Source organism: Canis lupus, chromosome 4 (assembly GCF_048164855.1).
Source record: "Canis lupus baileyi chromosome 4, mCanLup2.hap1, whole genome shotgun sequence".
Lineage (NCBI taxonomy): Eukaryota > Metazoa > Chordata > Mammalia > Carnivora > Canidae > Canis > Canis lupus.
This window is the reverse complement of record NC_132841.1, coordinates 23,305,899-23,328,491: the sequence shown is the minus strand read 5'-3', so window position 1 is coordinate 23,328,491 and position 22,593 is coordinate 23,305,899. Positions and strand designations below refer to the sequence as shown.

The window sequence follows — 22,593 nt, the reverse complement described above, 5'->3', positions numbered from 1 at the left end:
TGACAATAGCTGAGTCATCAGCTCATGTGTACCTCCCCATTCCCCCCAACTCATCTCCTGGGTCAGTTGGGAACTTTCACGGCATTCCCCCAGTACTATGGCTGGTGTCCTGGCATATCAGTTGTTAAATATTTGCACTGGATGTGTCTCTTCAAGGACAGTACCCAGAATTCACAAAATGGTCACTTGTTCTTTTATCACATTGGCCAGACTAAGGTCCCATGGTTGTAAGGGAGGTTGGGAAATTGGTGTTTATTCTGGGTGGCCATGTACTAGCCAGAAAAGGGGGGGGGGTGCTGATTACTAACTATAAAGTCAAGGAAAAAGAGGTGAAGGACACTAGGAGACCATAGCAGAATCGACCACACAGGAGGGCTACAGAGGTGTGCTGTAGCACAGAGGGCTTTGTGAGCCTAACTGGGATGGTTGATTCTCCAGCAGCTTTCTCTGGTGGGGATAGAGAAGAAGAAATCATAGGCTGGGAATTGGTGGGTGGGTGACTGAAGTGTTATGGGGAGTGTGGTCCTCATGAAGGGCTGATATTTGAGCTGCCTGAGGGGTCCAAAATAGGAGAAAAGCAAATGTAGGCAGGGAAGACTGAAGGCTGGAGGTCTTGAGGAGGAAGATGCTGGATGTCACTGTTTGAGACACAGAGGCTCAGAGGGCTTCCAGGGCAGGATGAGGTGCCAGGGTGGCTGTCTGGGGAGCCAAGTGAGTGAGCCGGGCCTTCACAGTGGATGCCTCTGCTAAATCAGCTATCTTGGCCATGGACCCTTTCAGGTGTAGAAACAGATGAAAGTTCTCTGGAGCCAAAAGTGAAATACCAATGGATCTGGCAGGTGGGTGTTTCAAAAGAACTCAGGCACTGAAAATGGGGCCTCATGAGGAACTGGGACCCAGAACTGGATAATCATCAGGATCGCTGCTGGGATTTCCAAGTATGGCTCACATTTCTGAAGAAAGAGATCTTTTCAGTTTCCTGAAAACTTGAGCTCACAGTAGGGAGGAAATGAAAGGGATTTTCTTTTCTTTATAAAATGTTCCCATAATCTTTTAATTTTTTAAATTTCTTTTGGTTTTGGCCAAACTTTTTATTTAGTTTTCTGCAGTTGCTTAACACACACTTAAATGGTCTTATTGGGGGAGCAGGAAGGGAAGGCTCTTGTAGATTCCCAAAATATGGCCAGCATTATCCATTTGCTTTTTTTGGATTTACTGGGTGAAAAGCATTTTCCTTATATAAGCACTGATCTCAGGTTTTTCATTACTGAGAACATAGAGATTTCAGTTTGAAGACACTCTGAAATCCTAAGCATAGCATACCCCGACCACCCTCAAGTAGCTAGCTTATTTGTATAGGCAGAGGGCTCACCTCTCCATTTTATTTTATTTTATTTTTTTATTGTTTTATTTTATTTTATTTATTTTATTATTTTTTTGACCCACCTCTCCATTTTAGATGGCTAGATGTTTGTGGAAGGTCTTAGAATTGCTTTGCCTCATTTACTAGGAAAAATCAGATATAAAAAGTGGCCTTTAATGACACTTTTAACTTGAAGAGTTACAACACGAGTACATGAGTCAAGTCTTAACACATTTAACATTTGCTTGTCGAAAGCGATGTCATAAGGTCAAATAATATTAAACAGATTTGACTTTCTTTCCCTCATAAGAACATAAAAGATTATGGAAGGAGAACTTAACAGGAAATTTTAAAACGGTAATGTAATTTTTCCTTTTAGTAGTCTTGGGTAGTTATGACAGGTAAGGTTCCACTTTTTTGTTTGTTTCTTTGAACGGGCATTTTGGTCCAAAGTTTTGTTTGTTTTTAATATCTGCTTCTGCCTCCCCCTCTAGCAGATCAGCTTCCTCTGCGGCCACCACCTCTTGGTGCTCTGTGGCTTGAACTGCTGTAGGAATCATGGGCAGGAGGGGGAAACCCTCTTTCTTGTCTGCCAACCTGATCATGACCACTTGAATAGAGAGATCCCTTTGGCTGCTTGAGTAGCTGACTTGACTTCCATCATATCTGTCACGTGAGCTGCTGTAATCATCGTGACTGCTTCCACCATTAGATGGTGGGGGCCCTCATATAGGTGGAGCACTATGTGAGTTACCATTACTGTCAAATGAATCTCTCTAGGAACCTCCACTTGGGTGATCTGAATAGTCACAATCATGACCATAGCCATCTCTATCCTATAGCCTCTTGATGGGTAGTCATTATGTGAACTGGAATGACCATGTCATGGTAAGTATACTCTCTTGGTGATGGTGCATAATCTCTTTTTTGATATGAATTTGGGTAATCTCTGCTTGAATAGCTATCTTTAGTAGAATATCCATCATCTCTTGGGGACAAATAAACATCTCTATGAGAGGGCAGGGGTTCCTTTCGAGGTGGGCCTCCACAACTATCTTTTCCACATGACACAGGAACTCTTCCTCCCATTCCACTGCTGCTGTGAACTGGTCCTGAAGGGGCAGATCTTTTAAGAGGAGGACCGCCACTCTGTGGTGGTTGGTGGTCCTCTTTTTACTGGAAGTGGTCCCCCGGAAGAATTCATGTTAAAATTCATGGAATAGCCCCCATCATCCATGTGTCCTCCACATGAGGGAAGTCCCCTGGTTCCTCCACTTCCTCCTCTTCTGCCTGTGAGACCTCTTGGAGGACCTCTACTCCTTGAGGGTTGAAGTAGTCCATGTCTACCACTTTCAAATGATGGTTTAGTTGTTTGTTCTACCTTGATGGGTTTTCCATCTAAGGACTTTTCATTCATGTCTCTGGCTGCATCCTTAGCATCTGTTGGGCTCTCAAAGGTGACAAAAGCAAATCCTCTTGATTTGTTGGTTTCACGATCTTTCATCAATAGAACTTCCACTATTTGTCCATATTTGCCAAATACTTCTTCAAAGGCTTTTTCATTTGTTTCTGTATTGAGGCCACCAATGAAAAGTTTTCCTGGGTGATTTGCTTCAACCATTTTTTCCCCCTGGTGGGAGTTAGAGGGGTGAAGACCATTCCAAGTTCCTACAAGCTCGCCAGTAGGGGCTTCGTAGCAGCTCAGCCTAAGGGAGGGTTGCCGGTTCTGAGAATGGAAGAGTGAAACTGCTAGCACTATTGCACAATGAGCGAATCTTTTTCGTTAAAAAACATAAAGTAACACGTGTGGACATTGTAATGAGTAAAATAGGGCAAAGATGAGATAATCCAAGTCAGCAGGCTCTCTCCCCACCTCCAGTTCTCTGTTCCTCTCCTCACCAAAAATCCCACTTCTAGGGGGGAGACAGGGCAGGAGGGCTTTGCTGCCCCTGTGTGTGCCTGGACTGGGGGGTCCTGAAGCTCCCTCTCCAGCTCCACATTATCCTCTGGCAAGTCAGTTGCAGCAGGACTTGAAGTGGACAGTGGGGCTTGGGCCTTGCTCTGCCTGTATTTTCCTGGAACCCACTTCCCTCTGAGGCTTGCTGTATACCAGCCCTTGCTCCTTCTAGCTCATGTTTCAAAGGCACTTTTTGAGTATTAGTGCTTTGTCAGGACAGTTTCCTTAGTTAGCTATCATTGTTCAGCATTTGAGATCTTTCTAGTATCCACTCTTATACCGAGTCCTTCTGTGACCACTTTGGATAAAATATTTCTTAGCTCTGGATTATTTTCCTGGGGAGTATATTCCCTGGAATGGTATTATAGGGTCAAAGGGTCCAAACAATCTCACAGCTCTTTGTTGCCTATGTACAGATGGCTAAGAAGGTATTTTAAGAGATTCAAGCATCTACTGACTTGGTAAAAAAGTTACAATAATCCACTTACTGTTTTTATATTCTTCATTAAAATTCTGTCCTACAGGGAGCGAGATGGATGCAGGATCATATTTTTGTGTTCTAGGTATGTAAATGAAGGCAGCAAAAAGCGCATCTCAAAAACATTGTCTTAGCCCTCTAGTTATGAGACAGGAGGGTATTACAAAAGAGTTGTGGTTGGTTCACTCTGTCGTTCAGCAGCTCTGAGAGCTCAGTAGCTCCACCAAAGGGAGAGCATATGATCAAAAGGGTCTCTAAATTGCCTTTTGGCAGAGTCTTGTCATGTCTGTATGGCACACAGAGATGCTTTGCTGGAGCTGAGGGACAGAGCTGTGTTCTAGAGTCCCACCTCCTTTGGCTGTTGGGGTGATCGGCCTTGTGCTTGTGCCCGTACCTAGGAAGCCTGAAAATGGGGCAGCCGTGCAGCCATCTGGCCACTGAGGCCAACCAGTGAGGTACCCAGTTTAGATCTTGTCCCAGCTTTACTCAGGGCTCTCACATCGCCCACTGGGGGTGCACACTTCCCTGTCAGCAACCAGTGGGAAATAAGAACCACAGTGTGGGGGTGGTGGGGAGGAGGTGAACCAAAGGCTTTGAGACCTTTTGGTGGCCGGTTCTGGTTCCTAAAGGAGTACAGATTGTTGGAGGCAGATGGATCACTGGGTTTGCCCCTCTCTGGTCAGGTATGACTGGATAAATGTCTTTCCCTCTTTCCCAACTTCCCCTTTGGTATAAAGATGTAATGGAGCTAGCTGATCTTTAGACCTGCCCTAATAGGCTTAGATTTCCCTCCTTTCCTTCCTTGGGCTGGCAGATACTTGTCCCTTAGGAGGGGACAGGGGCAGGGTCAGACCTCTGCTCAGAACCGGACTGGATCTGACACAGGTAGAGGGCAGGTGATTTTGTATGGGCCACCTGCGCCTTTCTTATTCTGGAATGAGAAGAAGATTAAGGGCTGCCCAGTGTGGGGCCACTTCCTTCTCCAACAAGGCCTCTGGCTGATGCACAGCCAGGTTCTCAAATTCCAGCTTCACTTCTCCAATGGCTGAGGCCCTTCTTATTCTTCCCCATCTTCCCCTCCACTTTGTCCAATTCCGGGACAAACCAGGGTAGGACCTTGGCAGGGACAGTATTTAATATTGAAAGTGCATCTGTAGGTTATGAGAAGTGATTGTGGATATGAAAAGTTAACAGGGAAAATCCGGGCCCAGAGTGAGGCCACACTCGGGCCCCAGCTAGGTAAATAGATAAACATCCTTTGGGAGACAGTGTGGGTTCAGTGGGTAAGTTTGAATAATAACCTCGAGGACTTCGATAAAGTCGTTAACCTTTCTGAGTTTGGATTCCCACCTGAAAAATGGAATGGAATTAATAACAGAATATTGTTTCTCTATAATTTCTATAATAAGAAAAAACGGTACATCACGGAAAAAATGTGAGGCATGAAAGATATTCATACATAATAAAATCTCTAATGTGGACTTCTTCAATTACTAGTTTTGTCTTTGCAGGACCTGTCCCTTTCCTTCCACCACATATTTCCCCGTCCCTCTCCTCCCATCCCTCCTCCCGTCCCCCTTCCATCCCCCCTCCCGTCCTCCTCCCATCCTCCCTCCCGTCCCCCTCCTGTCCCCCCTCCCATCCCTCCTCCCATCCCTCCTCCCGTCCCCCTCCCGTCCCTCCTCCCGTCCCCATCCCCCCTCCCGTCCCCCTTCCATCTTCCCTCCCATCCCTCCTCCCATCCTCCTCCCGTCCCCCCTCCCGTCCTCCTCCCGTCCCCCTCCCGTCCTCCTCCCATCCCCCATCCCGTCCATCCCGTCCCCCTCCCGTCCTCCTCCCATCCCCCACCCGTCTTCCTCCCGTCCCCCCTCCCATTCCCCTCCCGTCCCCCATCCCGTCCCGCCCCCTCCCGTCCCTCCTCCCGTCCCCATCCCCCATCTCGTCCCCCTTCCATCTTCCCTCCCATCCCTCCTCCCATCCTCCTCCCGTCCCCCATCCGTCCCCCTCCCGTCCCTCCTCCTGTCCCCCTCCCGTCCTCCTCCCGTCCCCCTCCCATCCCCGTCCCATCCCCCTTCCATGCCCCTCCCTCCCCTCCGCCTCCCGTCGCGCAGGCGCCGTGCGCGCCGCTGAGTCAGGGCGGCGGGGAGCGCCGGGGCAGGCCTGGTCGGGGCGGGGCTCGCGCCTGCGCAGTGCGCGGCTTCGGGGCGGGGCAGGTTTATAGCCGCCGAGGATCAGCTGACGCTCTGCATTGCAGGCTGCGGAGTCGGCGTCGCCATGTACACCCTCTGCCTCCTGGCCAGCCTCCTGGGCGCGGGTAAGCCCTGAGACCGCCCGCCCCCGCCCGCCCCCGCCCGGTCGGGGAGGGGATCCCCGCAGAACGTGGCCCACCCGTCCCGGAGCGGACCGCCCGGGGCCTCGCTCCTCCGTTCTCGGTTGTGGACGAGGGGCGCTCATTGCGCAGGCGCGCCCGGCGCTGCCACCTGCGGGCGCGGGGGCTGTGGGAGGGGGCGGGGGCGGGGCCGGGGAGTCGCAGCCTCTCCCGCGGGGGTCAGGTTGGGGGCGCCCCCAGGTGACCCCTGCTGCACCTGTGCTGTGCTTGGGGCCGGGCGCACGTGACCGAGACGGGCTGCAGTCCCGTCCAGCGGGACCCATTCTGACCTCACTTGCCCCAGTTTTTAATAATGTTGAAATTGCAGGAAGCACATTAAGTATGTCGTCTGTGTTGATGTTTATCTGTTCCTATATATTTGCCCTTGGTTCTGCATCTCAAAGATGATACGGCGTTTTGTGGAGATGATTTTGCAATGAAGTTCAAGTTTAAAGGAGAGCCTTTAAAAGATCTTGCAAAGCCGCTGGCCCGTTTTAGCAGCGGCCTTTATCTTGAGGAAAATGTATAAATACGTGAGAAGCTGTGATTGCCCTGAAATGCTATTGAAATTGTTGCAGGCTATGAAGGAAACACTTGGGAACCAGCTGCATTGCTTTCCTGGAATTAGGATCCCTCCTGCCCTCCCCATGTCACTGTGACCTTTCTCAGTTTCTGTGCCCCAAACTCGTGCCTTCGCATCATAACCTCCTTTAAATCATCATAGTAAAGGAAAGTGAGTGAAGTTGAGTCCTTAGCAAACTTCTCTAGTTTTATAGTCGTGAAGCCAGGTTTTAATTTGTATACGGAGAAGATCCCAAGTCTTTCTTCCCCCTTTTTTTCCAGGTAATACAGCTTACAGAAAGGAAATAAACCTGATCTTTAAGGCCAACCTCCGTTTCTGTTTCTCTAGTTAACTGTAATTAGGGGCTAGCTTCCATTCTGTCATGCAGCTATTCAGATTTTGATAAACAGTAATAAAATAGATGATGGAGTTGACGAAAAACCAAAAAGATAAATAAAAATAAGCTTGTATAGTTGAAATAAGTTGAAGATGTTTTTTCTTGTGTTAGCTTTGAGTGCCTCCCAAGAATGTGTCTTGACCTTAAACGATGCTCTTACACTTCTTTTACTTGTATGCTGTGAAAGGTGATCTGCTTGTAAAGATTTTCAATTTTATAGTCACTGAAGAAAATGTATTTCTCACTGGGGTTGATCCTTCTTGATATTCCGTGGTCTGTAGAATAAACCAACACTAGTCTCTAAATTTTCTGCACGGATTGAGAGAATGACTTTTTGTTCCATATCAAACAGTTGTTCCTATTGGCAGTGAGTCACTCCTCACAAGACCCTGAGGAATTCTGAATCACTCAAATCACCACAAGGGGACTTGTTTCTTTTGAAGTGTAAAATCCTCCTCTGGTATATTTGGGAGTATGGTTAACCAGAATATTTGGTTAATCAAGGGACCCTCTCCCTTTCCCTGAACACTTGAGTAAATGGGAGTATGTTACAATTATAGGCCTTGTTCTAACCTTGCTGTCTGGCCTTTAGGATTACCCCAACGTTAAGAATTTCTTTTCTTTTTTTTTTTTTTAAAGATTTTATTTATTTATTCATGATAGTCACACAGAGAGAGAGAGAGGCAAAGACACAGGCAGAGGGAGAAGCAGGCTCCATGCTGGGAGCCCGACATGGGATTCGATCCCGGGTCTGATCCCGGGTCTCCAGGATCGCGCCCGGGGCCAAAGGCAGGCGCCAAACCGCTGCGCCACCCAGGGATCCCACGTTAAGAATTTCTAGTGATGACTGAGTTTGTTAGTGAAGGTGTGTGGTGACTGAAGCCATCCTCTGCTCTCTGAGAGGTTCTTAGAACTTGCCATTCCAGCATGGCGCTACTGTAGTACAGTGTCATCCTGAACCTGGATGAGCTTTGTTGTGAGTTAATAATGATGTCCTGGTGATTATAGAGACGCTTGGTTTTGAGGGTTTTTTTTTTTATTCATCCCATGGTCCTGTGCTCTTCCCCACCTGATAAAGGAAAGTAATGGTATATTGAGAAAATTGGAGAGCATCTAATCTAATTTCTTTGTAGGTAATGAAGACACTGATGTGCTCCCAAATCACAGGCTGTTTACTGGGGAAGTCAGGATCAGAACCCAGGGCTCCTGGCAGTGCTTGCACTTTCCATAGCCTTCCGTCAACACTTAGCTTTTGTCACCTGAAGGGGTTGTAATTTACATACTGAAAGCATGCACATTTTAAATGTACAATGTGATGAATTATCACAGAATGAACATAACCACTGTAAGCAGCCCCCAAGGTCAAGGAATAGAGAACATTAGCAGCATCTAGAAGCCCCTGTGCCTCACCCATTCGCTACCCTGTTACACTTGCAAAGGAAACAACTTAATTAGCTTCTAGCACCATAGATGTAAAAATAACTTTTTGAACTTTCTGCAAATGGAATCATATGCGAAGGGCATATTGTTGGGTGACTCCTCGTGGAAGAAGCAGGGCTAGTATTAATGAGGTGGTATGTGTAAAGCATGTGGCGTGGTGCCTGGAATGTGGTATGTGCTTAGTGAAGCTTAGCTGCCCTGTTACTGTCCCTTGTGTAGTGGCTAACCAGGTAAATGCTATGTGCCCAGTGTTGAGGCAGGTAGGCTCTCTGGGGATGCTAGGATGTATTATGTGTACGTATATATTCATTTGATAGCTTATGTTTATGGTGATTCACGAAGTAAATTTATGGTGCAGTCTGCTGAATATCAGCAGAACTTCAGTTTTCACCTGACAGGAATTTAGAATAAATCCCAGTTCTCAATTTTCAATCATTAATTTTATTCTGAAAACAATAATGCAGTTAATGAGGGGTTTATTTGTATTAGCCAGTCAAGGATTTGGTAAGTGCTTTAATTGCATTTGACAAGTTATATTTAATACATTCTACAAGTGGTTCTTTAAGTGGAAGTATATTGGATTGACTGGTCTGGGTTTTTCTAGATCAGAGGAAGGAGAAGTAGTTCCTCCATTTTCTTGGTTTGTGAAACTGGAATGGCCAGGCTGGGACTTGACTAGATGGGGAAGAGGGAGGCTGGACATGGTGCTGCTGGCTGCGGAAAGCACATAATGAGGCATGGGAAGCTCTCTAAGCCAAGACCTTGCCACTTGGGCAAGTGTGTGCCACAGCTTTTGGAGACAGTCTTCTAGCATGGTCATTCTAGATTACTGGATGTCAGGCTCAGAGCCTTGCTCTCTGGCTCCTGTTTGATTCTGCCACCAGGAAGGAAGGAAGGACAGGATTTTCTTTCTTTTTTTTTTTTTTTTCAGGATTTTCTTTAAACCAACTGAAGGGAATACTAATTATATTACCTTCCCTTTTTCCTCCCCCCCAAATAGTTTTAAAACAGTAGTGAAAAATACAGCAATTGGGATGAACAGTTTGGTTCTTGCAAGGTACTAGGTGCTTTACTTTTTTTTTTTTCCCCATGAAGACCAAAATTATGTCCTTGGGTAATAATTTGTGTACTGAAAAATAATCTATGTAAACTCCATGTTTTCTTAGGGAATTTATAATTATAATGGGATTGAGAGGAAACTGGAAGAGAATTTTATCATGTTGCTGATACTATGTTGATGATTTTGGACAAGTTACACTGTACTTCCTCATCTGCAAAATAGTTACTGATCATTCCTATCTAATAAGGTTGCTATGAGGCTTTATTATTTTGCTCTGTAGAATGGCATAGGTAGTAGGTACAGTAAGGTTGGCTGTTATACCATGAATAAAATCTGTATCATGTTTGTCAGTGTCCTTGTTGTACCTGCACAAGCAATTCTCCTCTGCCCTTAATTTTGTGATATTCCCTAGCCTCATTCATTTCAGAGGTCTTATATTTAATAAAACCATTAAATTGAATTAGAAATGTGTGTGCTGTATGTAATTATTGGGCAGGAAATCAAATAAGGGTAGGTAGTCTGCAGTTAAGAGGGGGTGGGAGTCTACTGTAGTTGCCAGACTTGGTTTAATATGAGATCAGCCTTTATCAGCACCTCAGGGCCTCTGTCCTGGTAATCTGAGTATTCCTTTTCTAGGCTCTTGTTACTACCATGGTACTTGTTTAAGTCCCCTCATCTGGTTTCCCCATCCAGAAAAGGGGAGCGAACTGTTGAGATAATAGCTGCACACGCTGAACAAGTCCAACCATGTAAAAATTAGGACAAAGAGTGTGTTTCCTTCCCTCCACTGTCCCCCAGACCTTTCCCAGAGATAGCCTGGTACCAGCTCCTTTGGGAGCCTTTCTGAGCAACGTATAGTTGACAGTGTGTGAGAGTCCCCCTTCTCTCTCTTTTTTTTAAGCCACAAATGGTAGCCTGTTACACCAGCTTGGTCTTTTTTCACATGTAGAACATTGTAGGCCTCCAGAAAAGTGGGAGAATAATTATAATGAGCACCCATGTATGCAGCACTTGGTTAAGAAACAGGGACTAACAAGCTCCTCCTCCTTTTTTAAATAACCACCTTCCTGGGCTTGTTATTTAACATTTCCCTTCAGGTCTTCATCCTCTCAAGTGTATGACCTTCAACAGTATGTATAGTATTGGGTATTTTAAACATTTTACGAATATTGTATGTATTCTTGGGTTTTTTCTTTTGGCTAGTGAAGTTCATTCATGTCAATAACCTGTAGCTCTTTCATTTTCACTGTGGTACTTCATTTATGTCATACTTTGTTGCTAGACATTTAGATTATTTCTAGATTTGCTTTTATCTTAAACTGCTTCTATAAACTTGTGCACATGAGCAGACATTTCTCTAGGTCTGGGGTCTAGGTTTGATGTTGTCAGACTTTAAACTTTGCCAATTTCGTAAAAGAATGAATAGGGTTGCGTTCTTTTTAAATTTATACCTCAGAGGCCATTTCATGCTAGTACAGATAGACCTATCTTTTAAATTTTGGGATACTTTTAGATTTAAACAAAAATTAAAAAGATAGTATGGTGAGTTCATGTATACCCTTCACCCAGCTTCCTCCACTGTTAACATCTTATATATTCACTTGTATACTTGCCAAAAGAAAGAAGTGAACATCAGGACAGTGTTAACTATGTTGCAGACTTGATGTGGCCTTTACCAGTGTTCCCACTAATCTCATGTTTCTGTTCCAGGATCCAATCCAGAGTACCATGCTGCACTTAGTTGTGTCTTAATCTCCTCCTACCTCCCAGCTGTTTAAAAAACAGTTACAGAGGATTTCATTGTATGCATGTGTCAATTTAACTTCGTTGATGAACATCTTTTTTTCAGAAAAGAATGAGAATCCTAATGACACTTCTGAAATTTAAAATTGAATCCTAGCTGTATTTAGACAGATAACTGCTTTTGACAAGAAATTACTTTAAGGGATATTTCATAAATTAGATTGAGGGAGATACTAGAGAAAGTTCTTTTGGCCAGTCTTTGTGATGTCACTTGTCACAGTAAAAAAAAAAAAAAAAAAAAAAAAAAAAAAAAAAAATTCCTGTACCAGTGGTGATGGGATGCTGTTCTGCGATTGTAGGCATTGATACCAGAGGGTCACAGGGCTTCGGATCTCATGAGGATTAAAACTTAAGGTTTGGTGGCAGCCCGGGTGGCTTAGTGCCACCTTCAGCCCAGGGCATGATCCTGGGGACCCCGGATCCAGTCCCACGTTGGGCTCCTTGCATGGAGCCTGCTTCTCTCTCTGCCTGTGTCTCTGTCTCTCTTCCTCTCTGTGTCTCCCATAAATAAATAAATAAATAAATAAATAAATAAATAAATAAATAAATAAATAAATAAATAAATAAATAAATAAAATCTTAAAAAAACTTAAGGTTTGTCTTATGGGATTGCATGTTATCTAGGTTTTGGCTGCCTTTCAGAGCTCTTCTCCCTCTTCCTCTTCCCTCCCACGCTCAGTCTCTGGTGCCTTATTGTAGCTCAGAACCTTTGCATTTTGTATTCCACCTGCCTGGACCCTCTTTCTCTTGAGATGATGCATGTGGATTCCTCCCTCTACTCAGTTGTCTGCTCAGTTGTTGCCTTCTCAGTTCCCCACTGCTCTGTCCAAATGGCCATGCCATCCTGCTCTAGTTTTGTTTTTCCTTTGACCTTGCTGCATTTTTCTTCATTGCACTCACCACTACCTGGCATTCTGTGATATGCGTATTTGTTGTCTTGATCACTTGGTATATCTGCAGCTACGTGACTCTGCTCGCCTGTAATAGGTGCTTAGATTTGCTAAATGGGAGTGTGAGGTACAGCCAAGTGGATTTCAGCCCAGGAAGTGCTGGTAGGTTAATTGCACGAAACTTCAATGTTAGTAGTGCCAAGTCTTTGTCACAAATAAAAACATCTTTTTAAAAATTTACTGAAAATAGTTTTAAGAGTTTGTGTCTTGGAGTTGACAAATTGGCAGTGAATGTGAGCTCAGATGAAATCTTGACCAGTTTATGTCCAGATTAGAGGGGCCCACAAACCTATTGGAAGGGGTGTTGTGTAGGCAGTAGAGATATAGGAGCCTAACAGAACTTAGATACTCTGGTGGCTGTGATTTGTGGTAAATCGGAAAAGGGAACTAGCTATAATTTGAGAAGTAGTTTTCTCTCTGTTGGTTTTCAAAAATTGGCTGTTTGTAAATGGTGGCTCTAAAGCTTTTTGGTGTCTGCATCCCTGTATACTCGTGAGTTATTGAGGGACCCCAAAGAACTTTTGTTTATGTGGGCCCTAGCTATCGATATTTATCATCTTATATAAATTAAGCTGACAATTAAAAAATAATCCTTTAGAAATGGTAAACATGTTAACGTATTACAGTTTTAGTGAAAAAAAAACTTTTTTGAAACACAGACATGGTAAGTGAGAAGAATGGCTTGTTTTACCTTTTTGCAGTGTTTCTAATACCTGGCTAGATTCTCTGCTGCTGCTGCATTCAGTGTGCTGCCATTCACCTGCCCTTTGCCTCCAGAAAACCTCCACTGCACATTTGGGAGTAAATGAGTGACAAAGGCAGCTAACACCTTGGCATTACTACTGTTATGACACTTTTGAGCTCATAGACGTCCTGAAGGATGATTTAATCCTCCCAATTGCCCTGTGAGGTGAGAGCAACTGAATCAGAATGCTAGGGCATCCTAATATCCTGCCCTAATCTATGCTGTGGTCTGAAGTGTAGATTTTGACATTTCAAATGAAGGATGGTATTCCTGTTCCTAAGGTGAGTCAAAAGTAACCTTTATAGTTGACATATTTATATGTATTTGAAACTTTTTAGTTAATGATCTTGTGGGACAGGCTCAGAGCACTGAAGTTCCGTATTAGTGGGGTTTGCATGAAATCTTTCTTAGCGTATTATTCTGCAAGTGTGCCGAGATCACTCAGCCTGCTAGCAGGGATGGGGTACTACAGCCCATGCCAGTTTCTAGCTGACTGAATCAACTTCTGTGCAGCACCCGGGCCAGAACTAGGACCATGTAGATGTGATGCTGCCCTCTGCCTGGACCTATTCATCTGACTGGACCCTGAGCAGTCTGGCCAAGGGCTCATTTCTTCATGGTCCAATTGTGGCAGCATCTTATCTAAGGTAATTGAAGTTCATCTCTGATCATTACCTGATAGGTTTGATACTTGGAAGAAGAGCTTTGCTAGCATATATTGGATTGGAGTGCTATCAAACGAACTAGGTAGGAATTTCTCTTCTCCAAATTAATTATGCCACATTGCATCACCTTTATGCAATCTAAGAGGTTTGCATTCTTGTCCTCAGTGTCTCAGTTAATGATTGCACAAACTTATTTGCCTGATGACTCTCTTGCTTTCTCCGTGTAGATCAGTTTTTTGTCCTGGAATGGTCTTGTGAGAAAAAATTAAGGAGCAAGAGGAGGGAAAAATTGAGGGAGAGGGGAAATAGGGAAGAACTTTTGTCTTAGATACACAACTAATGGCTTACTGGGGCTGGAGGTGATGGGCGTCAGCCAAATCAGCTCATTACAGATTTCTTTTGTAATAAGAGCAATCTTTGGGCTTTACTTCCTTCAGATCAAGGCAGGCTGCTTTTGAGCACATGCTATTCTGAATGATTAAATGGGCAATGTTTTTATTCTACTCTGCAGAATGTTTTCAGAAGCAGGATCCTATGAAGAAGAGACAGGTCCCTCTGCCATAGAAGCCAGCTCTCAGATGGAGCAGTTGGTGTTGAGTGCAGTGGTTTATCTCCTGCAGGATCTAAGTGCATGAATTCCGAGAAATGTCTGAATGCAGGGAGCCTGAAGTAGATGCTGCCCCTCCCTGGGTCAGCCTGTCTTGGTTGCCTAGCAGCCTGACTGTTTCCATGGTGCTCCGTTACCAAGGCGGCAGATCCATTGCCCTGCGGAATGTCTGCTCTGATCATTGGTACTGCAAAGCTGCTCGTATTTTCTTTTATTCTTTTTTTGGTAACTAGACTCTGAACGGTATTTAGCATATGTTATCTAAGATATTTCCTGGGAAAAACAATGGATAAAAGAGTAAGACTGTTCTAACATATGGAATATAAGGTGCACCTTCTAGGAAAGGTGGTCCCCTTCATTCTGAGAGTGTTTTTGAAAACCTTTGGTGGCTACATTGTGTATGTAGGCTTTTAAATATCCTTATAAAGACTTGTTATTTTGGGACTCTTCTGGTAGATGATTAAGCTGGTATTTATTTATTTATTTATTTATTTTTTGATTTTTTAAATTTTTATTTATTTATGATAGTCACACAGAGAGAGAGAGAGAGAGAGAGGCAGAGACACAGGCAGAGAGAGAAGCAGGCTCCATGCACTGGGAGCCCGACGTGGGATTCGATCCCGGGTCTCCAGGATCGCGCCCTGGGCCGAAGGCAGGCGCCAAACCGCTGTGCCACCCAGGGATCCCTAAGCTGGTATTTAGTAAGGCTTAGGTTTGATTTGAGATAAGAGACTTAGAGTAGTAGTGGCTTAAATACAATAGAACCATCCCTAACCTTCCACAGGAAGTTCAGGAGCCGACCTTCCAGGGCTAGTGTCTGGTGAGAGACTGGGTCCTTGAGGTCTAGCCCCTTTCTTCATGAGTGCTAAAGATCCAGCCATCACACTTGTGTTTAAAGGTGTGAGACTCTACTAGCATCCCATTACGCATGTGGCTTCATGGCCAGACCTTGCTGCAAGGGAGACTCGGAAATGTAGTTTTTTAAATTTTGGCAGCCATGTGTGTAGCTAAAAATCCTTAGTTCTGTTCCTGTGAAAGGAGTGGAGAGTGGCTATAGGAACAACTTGTCTCATGACCAAACCGGAGTTCCTCGCTTGGGTTTGCAAGAGAGCCAGTCACTGAGACATCAGGTTTGCAGCTAGGGAGGAGTTTGAGAGCTAGCCAAACCAGGAGACAAGAGAGCAAACCTTAAATACTCTTCCCTGAAGGGGGAGAGAACATGTTTTTTTTATAATCATAGGGGTTGAGGTTACATATATTGATGAAAAGGGCAGGGACACATTTCCTCACTATTCATGAGGAAAGGTGGAGTATGTGCATTGAGTAAACATATATGTGACCTATCCCATGTTCATTTTGGGGTGGGGACATAAAATTAAAATGAGGAAAAACTGGGATCCTGATGTCAGATCGGTCATCTTAGGAGCAGAAGAGGGTCTAGGGGTTATGTGCGATCTCCGAGAGCCCATATGAACTGGAAAGGGTCTCTGCTTCTGTCTCAGGTAAGGAATGCAGGGCCTGGCTTATTCCTAGGCTGGAACCTTATCAGTGACCTTCAGCCCAGGCCTGTGCAGGGACATCTAGTGTATTTGTTAGATCTGAAAAGAAACAACAGTTGATTAGGGAGAAACAGGCCTATTAAAAACAAGCTTTAGATTTCCTGATAGTTTCAACCTTATTAACCCTATGGGATACAGTTTGTTTCTGCCATATTGGGCAGTAATTATTCCTGAAATTGGTGGTAAGGTTTAATTTTTTTCTGACTTTAAAAGTAACATGGAGAAAAATTATACCATGTTATAAAAATCAGAATGTGAATGCCTTCAGTTGGTGGTTCTTCCTCTCAAGTCCATCATTAACGATTAGGTGTGCTACTAACTGAGCTTCGTAGGTACCAGACACTGTCCTTTCTCTGCTTTCTCATTGATTTTCACAGAATTCCTGAGAAAGGGCACTCTTTTTTTTTACCCTATATTTTCCCCACATGATTGTGGCCTAAGTAATTGACCAGTTCTTGGCTTTAGTTCGTAGATAGCAGAGCAGGGGGTTTCAGTCAGCCTGGTCTACTCCCCAGTATGCAGGGCACCAGTCATTTTGTCATACACCTCATCCTTCCAAAAAAAAAGAGGTTTTTAGGGGGCTCTATAGAAGATGGGTTCCAGAAATAATTTGAAATATGACAACTATATCAGGATTAGAGGAAAATAAGCCCATAGCTCCAGTGCCATGAATTATTGAGAGCATTTCATCTGTAATGTTTTTAGCACTTTGCTGGGCACCTCTCATTCTTGCTCCTGCAAACCTCTTATTCAGCACATAGCGTCAATTCCCGGGCTTCTAACAATAGAGCCTATGTTTCCCTCTGTGTGACTAACCGACAGCTTCTGAGGATTTGAGATATAACTCTCTAGGTCTTTGAGCTGCCAGTTAAGTCCTTGATAAAATGCAGAGTAAACCAACAGAATAGCTTGGATTCTGCTATTAGTGGGAGCACCTGTTTTGGGCAAGGAACTGGATCAGGGAAAGGTCCTGCTATTGTTTACTACAGGTGGTAGTGATGATGAATATCACTTACTGGACTTCTGTAGCATACTAGCTCTGCCCTGTGTTTTACAAATATTGGTTAATTTGTATAAACTCCTAGGAGTACTAGTAATAAGCCCATTTTGCAGATTGGAAGCCTGAAGTCTTAAGGTCACCTGACTAGAATTGGTGGAGGCATGATCTGAGCCCTTGACTGTCTGATTTCAAAGCCAGCCTGGTAGGGGAGCTGAGACAGTGGATAATTGAGAATGCCAGAGAGATGCTCATAAAGGCATGATGGCTGAGAGATGTAATGTTCTGGCAGTTGAAAGTGTGTAACTGTGTCATTGTGATTCTCAACAATCCCACCAGTAGCTACATCTTTATTTTACAGATGAAGAACAAGCTCAGGACAGCGATTGGGTGAAGGTCATTTATTTGAGTGGGACTTGGAGGCAGATCTGGTTTTCTTTTCAGTATCTCACATTTGAGAAACATTTCATTTAGGTGGTGGGTCAGTTACCTTAGATTTCTCTATTTCTAAGCACAGGGTTTAGTTTCTTTTTGGAAAAAATCATCACACCTAAAACAACATGGCTCTAGTGAGTTCTCCCTGCCTTCCAGGCTCACTGAGATTTTTTTTTGTGTGTGTGTCCATGTAGAGTCTAGCTGCCGTAAAGCCCATTTCTGGTGTAGCTCATGGCAGCCGATCTCAATACAGTAAAATTCCATCATAGCCTATTTTTTTTTTTTTAATAAATGATCTACATGTGAGTTATTTAGAACATGGCTATTTTCTTCTAGGCCTGGGGAGTCAAAAGGAAACACAGTGCACCCATCCCTTTGCTAAGGAAATACAATTGAAGTTCTGTGTCTCAAAAAACAACACAAAGCCCGTCTTTCTTTAAGGAAACTTGCCCATAGGGTTTTAGTGTCTCTGAAATGATAATTTCTCTGATCTCTGTTGTCATTGAGAGCTCAAATGGCAGGCCTCAGAACTGAGGGGGGCTAGTGCCTGGTTTGCCATGAGGAGTGTTTGTGTCTTATATTTAATTAGAACTCTCGAGGAGGTCAGGCACACATTCTAAGAACTTTCTTAGAGTTCAACTTATTGTCTCAAAAGAAGGAAGTTGGTATTTGGGGGCAGAGTGTGGGAGAATGAGAATAGATATGAAAGCTTTGCTGAGAACATGTTTTGAGAAATAACTCATCAGAAAGTGGTTTAGGATATTTTTTATGTATTGGTTATGTATAAACACTGAAAATGTCATTTGGCTCATTCTTATAGGAGTGAAGATGTGTAGCCCCCAGAGGACTTCTAGTCCTGCTCATCACGCAGGATTTCTCTTCCCACAGAATTCCTTGGAGGTTCAGCATTTTGTTTCTGCGCGGTTCCTTCTGCTTTTGGAGCAGTCATCATCTAACGAGGCAGCCCATTCCCTCTTTATAACCCTGTGGATGGCCCCTACCTCGAGCCGTCGTCTGTTTCCCTTAACCTCTACTCGCAGCTCTGCTAGCTGGGTCTGAGGCCACACAGCGGATCTGCCCCCGCGTGATAGGTGGAAGGCCTCCTTCCCCTATGAAAATAGCATTGTTTCTAAGAGACGTTCTCTCTCCCAGCTAACACCTCCAGTCTTGTAGGGGCGTCAGGAATGGTGTCACGCGTCCTCACCCTCCCAACCTGCTGTGCTTGTCTCTGACTCTGGGAAGCAAAGCACACAGGTGTGTTCTTTGTGCTGCCCCTCAGCGGGCTTGTGTTCACATTTACGTTTAACCCTCTGAGTTTCGTTTTCCCAGCTGTCTGTTCTTGTGGAATCTTTTTGTTAGCTTCTCTCTGAGCCTTGGTTGCTACTGCTTCTTGCTTGGAATTTTTGGTGTGAGCTTGCATTCCAGTTAGATGCCCCGTCATCTGAATCCCCCACCTCCTTTTGTCAGTTCTGCTCTATGATGCCTGGGTTTTTAAGACACTAGTGTGAGCTGTTGCCCACAGGGTGAGTTTTCACACAGGGATGACCTCAGATGAGGTCGTCTTGGTTGGGCCTGGGGTCTCTCTGTGCAGCCTGGCTTGGGAGAAGACAAAGATTTCTCTCCTCCTTTGGAATGTTCACGAATTCCGTTTTTCTCTCTCACCCAGTCTTTTGTATTTCTGTTTTTAGGGGCCAGTTCAAATTTTGAAGAAGCTTCCTCTAGCTCCCCTATGTGGTTAGTAATTTTGTTGCTCCAGGGCTTGTCATTCCCTGTGTTTCTATTAACATACCACCATTTCTTCGGGGCCTGTCCGGTCCCACTGTGGAGTCAGAGACCCCAAGTGTGTCCACCTTGTTCTGCTGCTTGAGTGCACAGTTCTTGGCCCAGTCCGTGGAGTTTGGTAATCAGCCTTCATCTTCATGGTTTTCCCCCTTGGTTGGAGAAGAGCCATGCTTGCTTTTAGATCCTTCAGTCCACAGCTGGGATCTGGACAGGTGTAGTGCATAAGAGCTCCCTGAAGTAGTGTGAGGATTTTGTGTCTAAATACATTTTCCGGGAAAAGGATTCATGTCTCAGTAGTGTTCTGACCCACTCTTTGGCTCCTTCACAGGGGATCAGGTCCTGAAATAAGCACCTGAACCTTCCCCAGGTGGCTCCCTGGCATCACCCATGCTTGCATTTCTGCCTCACATTACCAATCCTGAGGATACACAGTTGTTTCTTTGTAAATACACATTGGGTCATTTTAGGACATCAGATTTGTTGTACACCACAGACTATTTGTATAAAGTGCAATTTTAAAAATTTGGCTTTAGGTTGGAGATACATGGGAATGTCTTACTGAGAATTTAATTTCTAGGAGCTGGGAGTTTAGTTTCATTTCTCATTGTCCATGTAATGTGTTTTAGGTTGACATTGAGGACATCATAGGTCTAACAGGTTGCCCACCGTGCATTTTACTTCTGAAAGTTCTGAGGTGGGCTGTTGAGTAACAGTAACTGTTGAGGTTGGGAATGACTTGGCTGTTTGTTAGCTGGATGGATCACAGATAACCAGCTACCAGAAAAGACTTTTAGTCCAGAACAGTAGCTAAAACTGGTAACAAAGTCATTATAGCAAATGATTACTGTTTCAAGTTCCTTGAACTAGTGAACAAACTACAAAGTATTCTTGCCTCTCAGGCCTAGCATGGTGCATCTTCCTCCCCAAGCCTGATAGATTTTGGCCCTTGTGGCCAAATCCTGGCTGGATGGTTGGAGAAAACCCCCTGGGTTAAGTCCTATTTGACTGCATATTTGTGAGACTGGAGATGGTAGTCGGGCCTTATGTAGGGAGGGCTGCTCACTGGCCCTGCCTTTCTCTCTCAACCCTGTGTGGCTCTAGTCGGCTATTGTTCCCCGCTCTTTCTTCCTGGCTTCCCTGTGTCTCACTCTGCATTCTTGGCTCATTTTTCATTTTGTAGCTTCCTGTTATTTTTTCCGATTCTTTTCTTCCAGTTGCAGGTAGAACCAGTTGGTGTATTTTGGGTGCTTCTCAGAATTCTCCAGGGCCCTGTACCTGGAAGGAGCATGGGAGGCGCTGGTGGAACCTGTGGGCTTTGTGTGCTGTCTGTGATGACCCCCACTTCCCAGAACCCTGACCTACAGCCCAGGGCTGGCCTCAGCGTAGCGTAGCTACGTTATAGGTACTAAACTCTTGTGAACCATCTGGGGATTAGTATGAAATCTGCTGCATGTTTCCCGTGGAAACCGGAATCTAAGCCAACAGCTGTTGGAAGGTGGCCAGTTCAGTTGTGTTTGTGAACTGGTTATGGATGTGATTTTTGCTACAAAGGGGCATGAAAGGCTGTGACCTGGGTAGCCGATTAATAATCACTGCCGGTGTCTGAAAGGGTGCATATCATCTGGCTTAAGCTTTCTGCGGACCTGTGACTCAGTGTTTGTGTGAAGAGTTCGTGGAATATAGCTTTGACCACATTTCATTGCCCTCTCCTGGAGTGAGGGCACCTACCAACCCCCGTGTTTTGTGTACTGTGTGTGCGTTACCTGTCTGTAGGATCTCTGTGCCTTCTCATTGGCTTGTATTGAGCTGCGTGACTCCCGAGGTTCTCCATCTGTTTCATGGGTAGCTGTGGGCTTTCTCCTCAGACTTGGGCCTTGTGTTACCTATTTACAGCAGAAGGTGGTTTCGCCCTACTGAGGTGTTTGTTGGAGTTAGCTGCCTGCACCGACACCCGTCTTCACCCGTCTTTGTGTAACCCGATGGAATCCATTGTTCTCTAGCCCAATTGTTGGTCTAGAGGTGAGGTTCCAAAGTCAAGGTTACTATAGACCTATTGTAAGAAACATAAGTACTTTCAAGGCATTTTATAAAATATTTTTGTAGAGTTACTCACATACAACATAACACTGGGAGTTTCAGCCAACCACCCTGCTTTGTTATTCTGTTTTTTTTTATACAACTCCTACATAATTTCCTATTCTTGGGTTTTTTGTTCTATTTGATATATAATTTTATACTTAACAGCTACATATTCTTTTTAGTAAGAGTATCATTAGTTTTTCCTCTCTATTTTTGGCCATTCAAGTTATATCTACTTTTATTTTTAGTATTGTGAATTACATTTAATAAATATATTTATGCATATCATATTTTGCCTCTTGGATTGCTGTATTTCCTTAAAATCTATTTCTAGAAGTGGGTTACTTTTTTTTTTTTTTTTAAGTAGGCTCCACACCCAGCCTGGATCCCAATGTGGGGCTTGAACTCATGACCCTGAGCTTAAGACCTGAGCTGAGATCAAGAGTTGGATGCTTAACCGACTGAGACTGAGCCTCCTAGGTGACCTTGAAAGTGGATAACTTTTTTGAAGAGGGATTTTTTTTCCATTTTTTGAAATCTATTAATATATTAAAAAGTCCTGAACAGTCACAGCCTTACAAATGTATATTTTACTACAACCTTGTCACTTTTTCCCTCCTTGGCTAATTTAACTTTCAAAATATGGCACCTTCTTGCTGTAACCTGTATTTCTTTTGGTCCTAGGTGACTTGTACCTTTCCTGTGCTTTCCCCTAGTTTAATTACTGTGCTTGTGACTGTTGCCTGAGTCCTTTCTTCATTACCACAGCAGATGCCATGCTGTGCACCTGACTTTGAGTAGACACATGTTCACCGTATCACATGTTTGTTGTGATACCAAAGTGGATTATGGAGGATTCTTTGTTAGTAAATTTGTTTATGAGCATGTGTTCACAAAGTTAGATTTGTAAAAGAGCTCTTCTACTAGAATGTTAAGAATCGTTTTTGTAATAAGGATATGAACCTTGTTTTCCCTATAGATTAATAAAAAACTTAATTTGTCATTCTACAGGAGTTTAAAATTTTGTATAATCTGTCAGTGTTTACTCCTTTGATTTCTTTTATTACTTCATGGAAGATTCTTAAAGTTCTAAAGATTAAAAGGCCTGGTACAGTTTAGAAATAGTTTGAGAGGAAAAAAGCAAACCAGATAAATTAGTCCCTCTCAGTCCTGTGACTTTGACTGAAGGTGGTCACCGAGCTTCTGGCCTGGAGCCAGTGGCGCTGTGGTTTGTGTGGCACGCCGCTGGGTGAGGGGCCGTGCCGCTGTCCAGCTCAGTGCCTGGGCTAGTCCTTCCCCCTGGGTAGGTAAGTGAGGTGGGCTACCTTCTCATGATGGTCTTTCTT

General features: G+C 44.2%; 1 protein-coding gene, 1 long non-coding RNA gene and 1 pseudogene across 4 annotated transcripts in view; 2 read left to right on the top strand and 1 right to left on the bottom strand.

The window, feature by feature from the left end:
- Nucleotides 1-1,828: 1,828 nt before the first annotated feature.
- On the bottom strand, nt 1,829-3,477 carry LOC140631519 (RNA-binding motif protein, X chromosome-like; annotated as a pseudogene).
- Nucleotides 3,478-5,952: 2,475 nt separating this feature from the next.
- Nucleotides 5,953-22,593, top strand: part of PSAP (prosaposin) — a 32,733-nt gene continuing 16,092 nt past the window's right edge. For both annotated transcript variants that reach the window (XM_072823489.1, XM_072823488.1), the window contains exon 1: nt 5,953-6,112. In XM_072823489.1, the coding sequence (XP_072679590.1) occupies nt 6,073-6,112 (40 nt within the window). In that variant the 5' untranslated portion in view covers nt 5,953-6,072. The remainder of the gene's footprint in view (nt 6,113-22,593) is intronic.
- LOC140631990 (uncharacterized) lies at nt 6,320-22,591 on the top strand. 2 transcript variants are annotated; one of them, XR_012029507.1, is made up of 3 exons: nt 6,320-13,288; nt 13,637-13,770; nt 21,615-22,591. It is a non-coding gene; the product is annotated as an uncharacterized lncRNA (long non-coding RNA). The 2 variants fall into 2 exon arrangements; XR_012029506.1 differs by lacking the exon at nt 21,615-22,591 and adding an exon at nt 14,300-21,602.